At 41.8% G+C, this 13,817-nt stretch overlaps 1 protein-coding gene across 1 annotated transcript in view; it reads left to right on the forward strand.

The window, feature by feature from the left end:
* Positions 1 to 13,817, forward strand: part of LOC129714814 (periplakin-like) — a 57,765-nt gene that overhangs the window by 34,504 nt on the left and 9,444 nt on the right. Inside the window, exons 16-17 of the mRNA XM_055664657.1 lie at positions 2,424 to 2,453; positions 2,831 to 2,866. Of these exons, the coding sequence (XP_055520632.1) occupies positions 2,424 to 2,453; positions 2,831 to 2,866 (66 nt within the window). The remainder of the gene's footprint in view (positions 1 to 2,423; positions 2,454 to 2,830; positions 2,867 to 13,817) is intronic.

The following is a 13,817-nucleotide window of genomic DNA, read 5'->3' on the forward strand; positions in this document are numbered from 1 at the left end:
CTCCACCTCTTGCCCCCCCCCCCCCAATTCTATCACACCTGAAGCAACGAAATCCTGGAATAATTAGTTTCCAATCACAGCCCTCCTGCAACCATGTTTCACTGATCTCCACAACATCATACTTCCAGGTGGCAATCCAGACTCTATGCTCATCCACCTTTCTTACAATGCTCCTAGCATTAAAATATACACATTTAAGAAACCCACCCTCTCTTATTCTCTGTTTATTGTATTTTCCTTCTCTCTCCCCTACATTTTGGGTCAGAGTGCTACCATTCTCTGCCCCCTGCCTCACACACTGACTGCTAGCTTTCCCAATTTGAGTCCCTCCCCCTAACCATACTAGTTTAAAGTCTCCCCAGTAGCCTTTGCAAATCTCCCCGCCAGGATATTGGTCCCCCTTGAGTTCAAGTGCAACCCGTCCTTTCTGTACAGGTCGCACCTTCCCCAAAAGAGGTCCCAATGATCCAGAAACTTGAATCCCTACCCACTGCACCAGTCCCTCATCCACTCATTTACCCTCCACCTCGCTCCATTCCTACTCTCATTGTCGCGTGGCACAGGCAGTAATCGTGAGATTGTTACCTTTCCAGTCCTTCTCCTTAACTCTCTACCTAACTCCCTAAATATTTCTTTCAGGACCCCTTCTCTTGTTTTACCTATGTCGTTGGTACCTATATGTACCACAACCTCAGGCTCCTCTCCGTCCCATTTCAGGATTTCTTGGACCCGTTCAGACACATCCCTGACCCTGGCACCAGGGAGGCAAACTACCATCCGGGTCTCCTGTCTGCGTCCACAGAATCGCCTATCCGACCCCCTGACTATAGAGTTCCATATTACAATTGCCCTCCCCTTCTTTTCCTTACCCTTCTGAGCAACAGGACCGGTCTTTGTGCCAGAGGCCCGGCCGCTGTCGCTGCCGCCAGGTAGGCTGTGTCCCCCACCCTTACTCAAGCATGAGTACTTATTTTCAAGGTGTACAGCCACAGGGGTACTAACCAGTCCCTGCCTCTGCCCATTGCCCTTCCTAATTGTGACCCAGTTTTCTGTCTCCCGTGGTCTTGGAGTGACCACCTCCCTGTAACTCCTTTCTATGACCTCCTCGCTCTCCCTGAGCAGACAGAGGTCATCGAGTTGCTGTTCCAGGTTCCTGACACGGTCCCTTAGGAGCCCCATCTCGACGCACCTTATTTACTTTTTTTTTTACCAAACCCGCAATTATTTAACGATTAAATGTTTCTATGCAAACCATTGTACATCTTCTCAGTCAGCCTTTACTTTAAATCCGAAGCCGAGCCCACATTTTCATTCTTCTTGTTCAATAACAATTCTAAATACCTCTTCCATAATGAGTTCTTATAAAATAGTTCCTATATATATTTATGCCCAAAATCACTCTTACGCTAAAAAATAACTTTAAATCACAGCATCATTAAAGGAAAACAGGATCGCTCAGCTTAAGAGGGAAGTATGAGGCGACCGTGGCTGACAAGAGAAGTTCGGGATAAAATAAAGCTAAAATAATATATGTATAACACAGCAAAGAGTAGCCGGAATCCAGAGGAATGGGAAATGTTCATAGGACAACCGAAGGAAATAAAACGGCCAATGTGGGCGGAAAAGATGAAGTACGAGGGGAAGCTGGCCCGGAATATAAAGAAAGACAGTAAAACCTTGTTCAGATATGTTAAGGGAAAAAAAGTAACAAAGTCAAATGTGGGTCCCTTGAAGGCAGACACGGCTGAAATTATGATGGAGAACAAGGAAGTGACAGAAGAGCTGAACAGGTACTTCGGATCTGTCTTTACTAAGGAAGATGCAAACAAGCGCCATATATATTGGAGGACAGATAATCAAAGGAGGTAGAGGAAATGAAATACATTTCCTTATGCGAGAAACAGTATCGGGTAGTATAATGAGACGGAAGGATGATAAATCCCCTGGGTCGGATGGTCTGCATCCCAGAGTCCTTAGGCTTGAAGCAGTGATATGTTTACCACTGTTGGGCGAGTCCAGAACCAGGGGGGCGCAGTCATAGAATAAATGGGATGCCAATTAAGACGGAGGTGAGTAAAACTTTTTCACCCAGACAGATGTGAATTTGTGGAATCCCCTGCCACTGAGGGTAGTGGAGGCCAAATCACTGCATGGATTTAAGAAGGAGTTCGATAGAGCTCTAGGTTCAAGTGAAATCAAAGGATATGGGGAGAACGCAGGCACAATCAGCTCTATGGAAATATGTTATTCTTCAACAAAGATATATTTAAAAAAAATGTTCGTGTATTACTCGATAAATTGGTAAAACATGTGAATGTCACACTATCTGCGTTGTTTCTGCGGTTATGCAATGCTGATCATTCCGTTGTCCTTGTTTCCCACGTTATTATATTCCGCTTACATATATCATGTTTTTATCACAGTCACGGATACTGGAAAAGACAATGCCAGAGGTATTCACATGAAGCACATTTAAATGCCCGCTTCTTGTAACAAATCAAAGTTACTACCTCTTTTATTGGGTAATATATAATCTGGAGGCCAAGTATGTGTGTATACATTATTCAAGCAGTGTTTTCCTTTCCGTTCCTAATAGATAACACATACTATGATTTAAAAAAAATCTCTGTGTCCTATGTGGTGATAAATGACACAATGCTTTCATGAATGTTTGTTGCTATGTGGTCATGTGATCATTCCCTTCAATTGATAATGTTATTGTGAACTAAGTGTTTTTATATTTAAATAGAGATATATAGCAGTGTAATTATATGTATATTTAAATAGAAACATCTGAGTACAGTGAATATACTGTTTCTTTATTTTTCAGAAGTCGAAAAACTGAAAGAGAGTCTGAGAAACGCAGGTGTTTTCGCTAATCAGAAATATTTACTCATTAATTCTTTAAAAAATAATTAATCATTTCCAATCCAGATAACGTGTTGAACATGAAGAAGTATGTATTTCTTTTATAAAAATGTAGACCTTATGGATCGGTGTGTTGCGGAGTGTGTCTACGTGTTCTAACTGTTAACATCTACATATTATTTTACGCTGTCAATTGCAAAATTCAGGAAAACTAGCGAATGGGAGAATTATAAAAAAATATGGCCTTGGATTATCAAATTCTTCAAGGCCACAAAAATGTTTATCATCAGACATACGTCAGCACTTTGCTGCCCTACCGTTAGGTTGAAGTAGGATATACCTTGTTATTAGGTAAAATTAAATAGATTACCAGTTATTTACATAATAACGTGTCTCTTGCCACATTCGGATCTACAGATGGAGAGTAAAATAATTAGCTTGATTTCTGTGTTTGTTTCTGAGACAGAGAATGTCTCAGTATTTCTTTCTTCTTGATGTATCTACCTGTATCTGGGTTGAACTATGGGATGTCATTTAGCCGCGTTTTGTATGAGTGACAGTCATCATCCTCCCTACTGTTTTTCCCATTTCTCTTAGACTATTATTTGATGTAAATTGAAGGTTGTGATTTATTTTGATATACTTGCGCCTCTCTGCCTTGCTGAATCATATCTGGTTTAATCAACCAGATTTTTGCAGACGCTCTGATCACGTGCCTTCCATTAAAAACACTGACTCATCCCCCTTTCATTTCAATCGCCATCTATGAATAGCGAAGCCTTTCGCTTGCTCAGCAATGGATCATCCCGCCTCTCCGTTGCAGCAAACACAGAAATGTTCAGAGAATATGTACCGTCTCTTCCTCTCTGTTTATATCTTCAAATCATTGCATTACGCATTTCCTAGCATTTATTGCCTTCATCCAGCAGAGGTTGGCGGGTGCACTTTTGGAATTCAAATGATACGGATGCACGGTGACACGTGCATGCTCTCATGTATGCTTTTACAGTGCCCTTCATAATGTTTGAGACAAAGACCCATCATGTATTTATTTGCCTCTGTACTCAACAATTTGAGATTTGAAACATAACAAAATCGTATGTGATTAAAGTGCCATTTGTCAGATTTTATTAAAGGCAATTGTATAAATATTGGTGTCACCATGTAGGATTTACAGCTGTGTTTATACATAGTCCCCACATTTCAGGGAGCCGTACTGTTTGGGATATATGGATTCACATGCGTTTGAAATTGCTCAGGTGCAGGTATACGAGAGCTCTCTACACCTAGTCGATCATCCAGTCTTTCCATCATCTTTGGCATTTTGTATCGTTGTTTATCCACATGAATCATGTCCAGTCTCGTCACTTTTATTTCTATAGCACTTAAAAAAAAAAACAACTCTCGTTGACCAAAGTGCTTTACATTGGTGGAGGTACTAACATTGTGCAACAGTGTTTCATAGATTAATACATACATAAATACATACATATACCCTTGCTCAGAGGACGTCAAGAAAGACTTGAGAGTAAAGATGAGTTTTAAGCCTCGACTTAACATATTCGATGGAGGGGGCAGTTCTGAGGGGAAGAGGGATGCTGTTCCACAGTCTAGGAGCTGCACCCCAAAGGCGCGGTCGCCCCTGAGCTTATGCCGCGGGATGGCCAGTAACCCCAAGTCGGCCGATCTGAGGGACCTGGAGGTAGTGTGGTGGGTAAGCAGACGTTTGATGTAGGTGGGGGCAAGTTCGTTAAGGGCTTTGTAAAGGACCTTGAAATTTATTCGGATCCGCACAGGGAGCCAGTGGAGAGAGGCCAGAATCGGGGTGATGTGGCCCCTTTTCCGGGTGCCCGTCAGGAGTCTCGCTGCGGCGTTTTGGACCAGTTGCAGGCGGGACGGGGAAGATTGGCTGGTGCCAATGTAAAGAGAGTTGCCGTAATCGAGGCGGGAAAGTGTGTGCATGATCTTTTCGAGGTCCTCAAACTGGAGGAATTGTTTTACTGTAGCTATCGTTCGAAGCTGTAAGAAACTAGCTTTTACCACGGCATTGACTTGTTTGTCAAATTAACGCTGATTCAAATATCACGCCAAGGTTTTTGACGAGAGGTTTGAGTAATGCGGTAAGGCTTCTATGGCTGCCTGCTATGGGTTAGATTGAGCCCGAGGGTCCGAGAACGATGACCTCAGACTTACTCTTGTTTAGTTGGAGGAAGATCTCGGCCATCCAACACTTAATATCATCGAGGCAGTGGCTAAGGTTAAGTCGATTTGATCGGTTGTTGGGCTCAGGGGGAGATAGAGTTGTGCATCGTCTGCATAGCAATGGAAGGAAATGCCATGCCTTTGAATGACTTGGCCTAAATGGGGCATATACATGGAGAAGAAGGCCAAGGATGGAACCTTGCGAAACCCCGCAGCAGAGGCTAGCTGTGGATGAGAAATAGTTGCTTATATTAGTAGAGAAACTCCTAAATGTGCGGTAGGAGGAACCAGCTCAGGGCAGTGCCATGAATACCAACCCCGTACCGGAGACGGTCATGTGGACCAAAGTTGCAAATCAAAGTCAAAGAAGCCATTATGAAACTGAGGAACAAGAATATACTGTTAGGGACCTTAGGCTTACCAAAATCAATTGTTTGGGACATCATTAAGAACAAAAAGTGTGCTGGTGAGCTTACTAATCGCAAAGGGACCGGCAGGCCAAGGAAGACCTCCACACCTGATGACAGAAAAGTTCCCTCTACATTAAAGAAACATCCCCAAACACATGTCCGGCACATCAGAAACACGCTCCAGGAGTCAGGTGTGAATCATGGTGAAATCAAAATGTATAACGATGGCCTTTATTAAAATCTGACAATGTACTCTTTAACCACATGTGTTTATTTTCCTATTGCAAATCTAAATTCTGGAGCACAGAGGCAAATAAATTAGTGACGGGTCTTTTTCCCCAAATATTATGGAGCGAACTGTATGTGTTTACTTATGCATGTGCCCATGCATGCGCGCGTGTGTGTATGCATATGTGGCGCACGTGCGCGTTCGATTGTAGGTGTGTTATGTTTGAGTGTGCACGTGTGTTCTGTATTGCTTAGTGAGGTTACAAAGATGAATATTTTCACCTTTAGCAGAAAAAGTTATGGTTTGCGAATATCACAAACATGCAACACTGTTAAGGCCAACATCAGCGACTTTCAGAGAAAAATAAGATTGAAACACTTTACATGACAGCGGGGTGTCAAATCCTCTGCAGAATACTATTGCTACATCATAACAACTAAGTGACAAAATACTTCAAACATACTTTTATTTTCTACAACAGAGGCAAAAATTGGTGATATTAACAGAGGTAGGAATTGAAGAACATCGGCACATTGATATATAATCCACAAAGATTAACTTTGCCGAGAAGGTTTTCTCATCGTTGGAAGAGATTTAAATGTCTTCGCAGCATGTTTGAGTGCGGGACATCCAATCGAGTAGAACTGATTTTTATTTTCTTCCAAACGTGTTTTTATTGCGAAATCGCGTTACAATGGATGTCATTGGGAAATAAAGTGTTTCCGCTCTGCCTTGTAAACTCCGAAGTTTCGCATTATAATGCACAAATCTTACCTTGCGATGCATGAACAAAGTCAGCAGAATATTTGGCCATGATGCGTAATGCCCCTGTCACACTTAGGAAGCCTGAACGGAAACTTCTGGAGACTTTGCGCCCCACCCAAGGTTTCCGTGCGGTTCCCGTAGGTTCTTCTTAGTCTCCCTACCTGCTTCCACTACGAGCCACCTCCGGCAACCACCTGCAACATCCGGGAACAGCACGGAAACCTTGGGTGGGGCGCAAAGCCTCCAGAGGTTTCCGTTCAGGTTTCCTAAGTGGGACAGGGGCATAATGGAAGTCAAGTCGACCGCGGTTGTCTTCCCTGCCCTTCGCCGCATATGATTTTTTATCATGCATTCACGGTATTAAATAATACAGTTGATGTCAAAAGGTGTACGTTTAGTTCATTTTTTTAATCGTTACCCAGTGATGCAAATTATGAATGAGCTATCAGCATTTTCCGCCGGATACCATCAATGAAATACAAACTCGAACATATCTTAAAGCTCGTGACCATGTTAATCATTGTACATATAGTTCTCCATCACTCTGGGGGCGACACAGGTCGACCAGCCGCCCCACAGCGCCAGAAAAAGGAGTTCGGTCCTGACCTCGGGTGATGTCTAAACGAGGTGGAATCACAACTCGTAGGGCCATTGGCTTCTGCAAATTGCCTCTAGCGTGTAGGGAGTGGATGAGACAGAGCGATAACAGGGAATGGATGAGGACAGTCGGCGTGGACTCGCCGGGCCTAAAGGCCTCTTTCCATGATGTACCTCTGATCACAATCATTACTGTAATCAATCTTACATTACACATGACAAAATATAGTGTTGGTACAAAAAGGGCTAATACATTTTTCAACAAATATTCGTTTTTTTTAAACATCAAACTAATGTGGCACTTTCAGTCACTCAACGTCACTGGAAGCATCAAAGCTTTTCCTTGGTTCGTAAAAGCTAAAATTAGAATTTGTTAAATATCAAACTAATGTGTTACTTTCAATCGGCCGTATCAGACGGTATAAATATTCCTTGTCGATCGTAATCGATAATAACTGCCCAAATTGGTCATCACAGAGAAGATATTTTAAAACTTGTTCACATATTAAACGTTTGCCTCTTTATGATTGCAAAGGAACTCCGTTATCAACTATTATGCCCATGTATTTAAATTGGAGTTTAAACCCTTATGTCCCAATCGTCCACTCCGAAGCATCGCAGGGCACTGTTCCACACAAATGTGTAACTCCCGTGCCTTTAAATTGCGGAGAAACGTTATCATTTTAATTGTCATAATTGTTACGGAACTGTACGGTTTACACCCAGGAATTGTACTGACTTTTAATCGCATCCCTTGCTTCCCATTAGATAAAATGTACCAAAGCTATAAAGGTATATACTATTATGTTTTATATTATTCTACATGCATTAGAAATGCCTCCATTTCATCCATTCTGGGCAGTAGCGGCCAGTGTGCATAGTCCGCATTCAGAGTCCAGACTTAAGTTCGTAATGGACTCCTTATTTTGCAGGTACACAACAATGCTGGAGAAACTCAGCGGGTGCAGCAGCATCTATGAAACGAAGGAGATAGGCAACGTTTCTGGCCGAAACCCTTCTTCAGATTGATAGGGGGCGGGGAGAAGAAAATAAAAAGGAGACTTGTTTCATCTCTTACCTCAACGGAGATGCGATTTTTTCCGCATCGTTTCTCTCTGTGCAATGAGGCCTAACATGGAGTAGTTTGCGTCCTTTGCTGGTTAATGACTTTTTGACCTCCACCGCGGTTGCCTGCGGACTTATCATCGCGGTGCTCGAGACCCCTTTGCCTGGGGGTCGACTTCGGAGTTCCAACTGAGGGTGGTTTGCCCTAACATCACGGAGACAGGACAGAGACTGATTTGGGGAACTCCAAATCGCCGAAGTTTCGACCATCCCGACGCGGGAGTTTCGTTCGCCCGGACGCTGGAGTTTGGATCGCACGGACGCGGGAGTTTGGATCGCCCCAACGCGGGGGAGGCTTCCACCGCCGGCTTCGGGAGCTTCGATCGCCCCGACGGAAGTTTCGACTGCTCCGACCGCAGGAGAATAAATATGAAGCAGATTGGATTTTTTTTGCCTTACATCACAGTTGTGAATGTTAGGAATCCGCTGTGGTCGATGTTTATGTTAACTTTTATGTTGGTGTGGGCCTTGTTGTTTTTTTTTCCGTATGGTTGTGGTTTTTTTCATTCGAGCTTTACTGCGCCTGGGATCCACATCTGTGCTACATCAACTAGATATCTACCCTACTCGAATATCCTTCTTGATCAATATGATTTAATTAGCCGAATACTTCACAAAAGAACCAAGACTATCAATATGGGCATCCGAAAAAAACGCTGGAACATGAAATCAGCACTGCCATTGGGTACTCGTTGCAGCCCGGTGGATTTTCAAGCTGAAGGAATCTTCGGACAGCCACCCACTGATTAACCGTTTCATTGCAAGTCACTTTAAGATGGAAATGTTTGATTTGGTCTTTCCATGGTGGAACATTTTACGGTCACTGGGACATGTACGTAAACATCTTTGGAACCCATTTGTAACATCGGGCATTACCCCCTTCAGTATTTTTGACACGCTACAGTTGTCAATAATCTCTCGAGTAGATTGGGACTGTTTTGCAATTTCGTAACCAGCAAGGTTAGGCCCTTCTGTCAGTCTAGTGCTTTCGAAAAGTCTTGGGTATAGAAATGCCAATTTTAGAAGTGGATTGACACATACATGTGTGTGCAAGACAAAAGGCTTGATATGACCGTTCCAAAAAGAGATGCATTCATATGCTTCTGTTGTTTTCAAACTTGATTCTTTATATAATTGAGGAGGAATTATGTAGTGAAGGATGACCACAGATTTAACCCATTTTGAGCATGTTCTCATTTAGACTAAGTCGAATGAATTATCAGCCGCGTGTAAGAGAAGAGTTCTTAATTGACTTTGAGTCGATTTATTTTGTCATCAGTTTCCCATGGCCATTTTTTTTTCAAATCAAAGCTGATACCTCTTGACTGTGTACAACTGCACCGCGGAGAACAATGTTGCTACCAATTTGTTGGTCAATGCGTATTTTAGTGAAGTCATTAAAAAAAGACCGGCTGACTTAATTTTCCAAACGTATGGTCTCCGGGTTTTATCCACATGATAAAATCAATTAGAGATACTGCATTCCTTGTTTTCGCTATCACTGTCAATGGGAACCAATTCTTTGGACCGAAATCGGTTTCTGTCGTGATTTAAGGGTTGCCAATGTGATGGCTTGGAGACGCAATTTCTGATTTGCAGCAACATGCCGGTTGGCTAATGGCATGTACGAAACTGAAGTCCTAATTTTTTGAAGGGGACATTCTTCACGAGATAATTCTTCACGAAACCTAGCTTCCAATATCAACGTTCTTTGTGAAGCGATTCATTTCAAATACTGAACAGTTTCATAGAATCATGTCACCCAACGCAATGCTATATTGACCCATCCCTTCCTCAAGACACACAGCAAAGAGATAATCGCTTTGATTTGTATCCTGAAGATAATTTCATTTGTCCATATCATGGATAAATGGTGGTGCATGCCGTGGAATTGAATGACTTGGCGAAACTGGAATTGAGCACAGTCAAATGATGATGATGTTTGTGAGTTCTTGAAAAGGAATGGATGACAAACATGAGGACTATAAAAACCTGGCATGAGAGCAATTAATTACAATCATTGGAGCTGGATTCACGTTTCTTGGATCCAAATGGATGAGTTTTATACGCGTCGCTTCGTCGAAATATAATAACCACGTTTTAATGTTTACATGTGGGAAATAATATCGGATACGGGTTGCCTAATTTGTACTATTTTGTCGATGCACGTACAAGTGTTTGTGTTTTGTGTAAGTGTGCATGTGTGTCACTTTTGTGCGCTACCAGCGCAAACGGCTTAATGCACATATTATACATATAATTATTTTCTTGTTATGTCATTCAGAATTCAAAATACTTCTACAAGATACCCGTAAGCAAATAAGAATGTATTTTAATTATACGCGTGAGCAAATGTCGGTACAATGACGTTAAGGATGCAAATAAAAGCTGTGTTACATTACCCCCGTCGTACTATTGAGCAAGTCATTTTTCATGATAATTTATATATATATTCGTTTCCTGGTGTGGATACATCTATATTTCTTAATCCACATTGGTAAAATCCTGCCTATATCTGATGCATGCAGACATATGAGTGGTAGGGGGTGCATTGCATAGGGGTAATGTATTTCCTTCTTGGTAAGATGGAAATGAACTGTTCTTCGGCGCTTCATGCTTTATGCCTTCATCTTTATGCTCTGAAAGCGTGCTTTCCCCTTGCACGTAATTCGGAAACAATCTACACGCCTGACATCACAATTTGTTCTCGGAACCTGTTAAAATGTCTAGTTGTTTAATTGCACTATTTTTTTCTTTAAATAGAACCCCTCGATCTTTCATCACACTCCTATTACTTTGCTTGTCAATCCGTTTTAGGTTCACATAAATATTTCCGTGCATTTGGGGAACATACAGACTCAGGAAATAACTGCCAATTGAGGGATGTAGACACGTGCTCGAAAGCCTTATTAGCTTATATACTGATAACATCATAACTGGATTTGTAGACAGCGAAATATCACAGAAGTGGAGGATTGTTAAAATCTTTTTAGGTGTCTGCGTTTGTCTATGCTAATGCCCATAGTGACGTGTAAAGTAATGTTCTTCTTTACCATATAACCATATAACAATATAACAAATACAGCACGGAAACAGGCCATTTCGGCACTTCAAGTCCGTGCCGAACATTTACTCTCACCTAGTCCCATCTACCTGCACTCAGACCATAACCCTCCAGTCCGTTCCCGTCCATATACATATCCTATTTATTTTTAAATTATACAATCCAACCTGCCTCCACCAGGTCCACTGGAAGCTCATTCCACACAGCTACCACTCTCTGAGTAAATAGGTTCCCCCTCATGTTACCCCTAAAATGTGTCCCTTAATTTTCAAATCATGTCCTCTTGTTTGAATCTTCCCTACTCCCCATGGAAAAAGCTTATCCACGTCAACTCTGTCTATTCATCTCATAACGTTAAATACCTCTATCAAGTCCCCCCTTAACCTTCTGCGCTCCAAAGTAATAAAGACCTATCTTGTTCAACCTTCCTCTGTAACATAGGTGCTGAAACACAGGCAACATTCTAGTAAATCTCCTCTGTAATTTTGTTGACATCCTTCCTATTTGGCGTCCAAAATTGTACATCATCCTCCAGAATTGGCCTCACCAATGCCGTGTACAATTTTAACATTACATCCCAACTTCTATATAAATGTTCCGATTTTTGAGGCCAGCACACCAAAATATGTTTTTACCACCCTGTCTACATGGAATTTCACCTTCAGGGAACTATGCACAGTTATTCCAAGATCCCTCTGTTCAACTGCATTCCTCATTGGCTACCATTTACCATGCACGCCCTGTTTTGATTTGTCCTGCCAAGATGTAGCACCTCACTCTTATCAGCATTAAACTCCATCTGCCATCTTTCAGCCCACTTTTCCAAATTACCTAAATCTCTCTGTAGACTTTGAAAACCTACTGAAATATCCACAAAACCACCTATCCTAGTATCATCTGCATACTTACTAATCCAATTTACCACAACATCATCCAGATCATTGATGTATATGACAAACAACAGTGGACCCAACACAGATATCTGAGGCACCCCACTAGTCACCGGCGTCCTACATGACAAACAGTTATCCTCCATTTCTCTATTATCTCCCATTCACGACTGTTGAATCCATCTTGCTACTCCACTGTTAATACCCAGCAATAAAATCTTCTTAACCAATCTTCCATGAGGAACAACATCCACCGCTTTATCCTCATCAATTTCCCTAGTAACATCTTCAAAAAAATCAAGAAGATTAGTCAAACATGACCTTCCAGGCACACATCCATGTTGACTGTTCCTAATTAGACCATGTTTATCCAGATGATTATATATATTATCTCGAAGTATCCTTTCCATTAATTTGCCCACCACTGACGTCAAACTAACAGGTCTATAATTGCTAGGTTTACTCTTAGAACATTTTTTAAACAATGAAACAACATGCGCAGTACGCCAAATCCTCCGGCACCATTCCCGTTTCTAATGTCATTTGAAATATTTCTGTCATAGCCCCTGCTAGTTCTGCACTAACTTCCATCAATGCCCTAGGGAATATCCTGTCAGGACCTGGAGACTTATGCATTGACGTTGAGTTTGATGTATTTACCACAACGCTGCTTACATTTAGAATCAAATACAATCCTCCAATAGTAGAAACACAGATTTTGCTCCGGTCTGCAAATCACTTCTTCATTTCTTGAATCATTGCAGAACATAAGACAATTATGTATACAACTTTGATATGGTGACAATTTATACGACAGCATGTTTACAATTGGTTTGTTCTTTTTTTATTGCCAGTGAGGCAACTTCTTCTAAAAGATAAAGGTAAGAAAGAGCGGTTAATTTCACCGACATCCTCAAAGAGAAAAGCAACTTGTATTAATTGAAACTCTCGTGGTTAGCGATTCATAACGTGCGAGTGTACCTTAATTGGATTGGAAAATGTAGGCTGGCAAAGAGAACAGTGACACATGTCCATGGTGCCAGTTAGAAGATACAATCTGCATGCTCCTGGCTTTGCTTTTCCAAGGATATTATATTCTCTAACAATAAATTTACAGCCGTTTAATGTCCGTCGTGGACAGGAATATAAAGAGAAGTAACCATATAACCATATAACCATATAACAATTACAGCACGGAAACAGGCCATCTCGGCCCTACAAGTCCATGCCGAACAAATTTTGTTCCCCTTAGTCCCACCTGCCTGCACTCGTACCATAACCCTCCATTCCCTTCTCATCCATATGCCTATCCAATTTATTTTTAAATGATACCAATGAACCTGCCTCCACCACTTCCACTGGGAGCTCATTCCACACCGCCACCACTCTCTGCGTAAAGAAGTTCCCCCTCATATTACCCCTAAACTTCTGTCCCTTAATTCTGAAGTCATGTCCTCTTGTTTGAATCTTCCCTATTCTCAAAGGGAAAAGCTTGTCCACATCAACTCTGTCTATCCCTCTCATCATTTTAAAGACCTCTATCAGGTCCCCCCTTAACCTTCTGCGCTCCAGAGAATAAAGACCTAACTTATTCAACCTATCTCTGTAACTTAGTTGTTGAAACCCAGGCAACATTCTAGTAAATCTCCTCTGTACTCTCTCTATTT

Source organism: Leucoraja erinacea, chromosome 42, assembly GCF_028641065.1.
Source record: "Leucoraja erinacea ecotype New England chromosome 42, Leri_hhj_1, whole genome shotgun sequence".
Taxonomy (NCBI): domain Eukaryota; kingdom Metazoa; phylum Chordata; class Chondrichthyes; order Rajiformes; family Rajidae; genus Leucoraja; species Leucoraja erinaceus.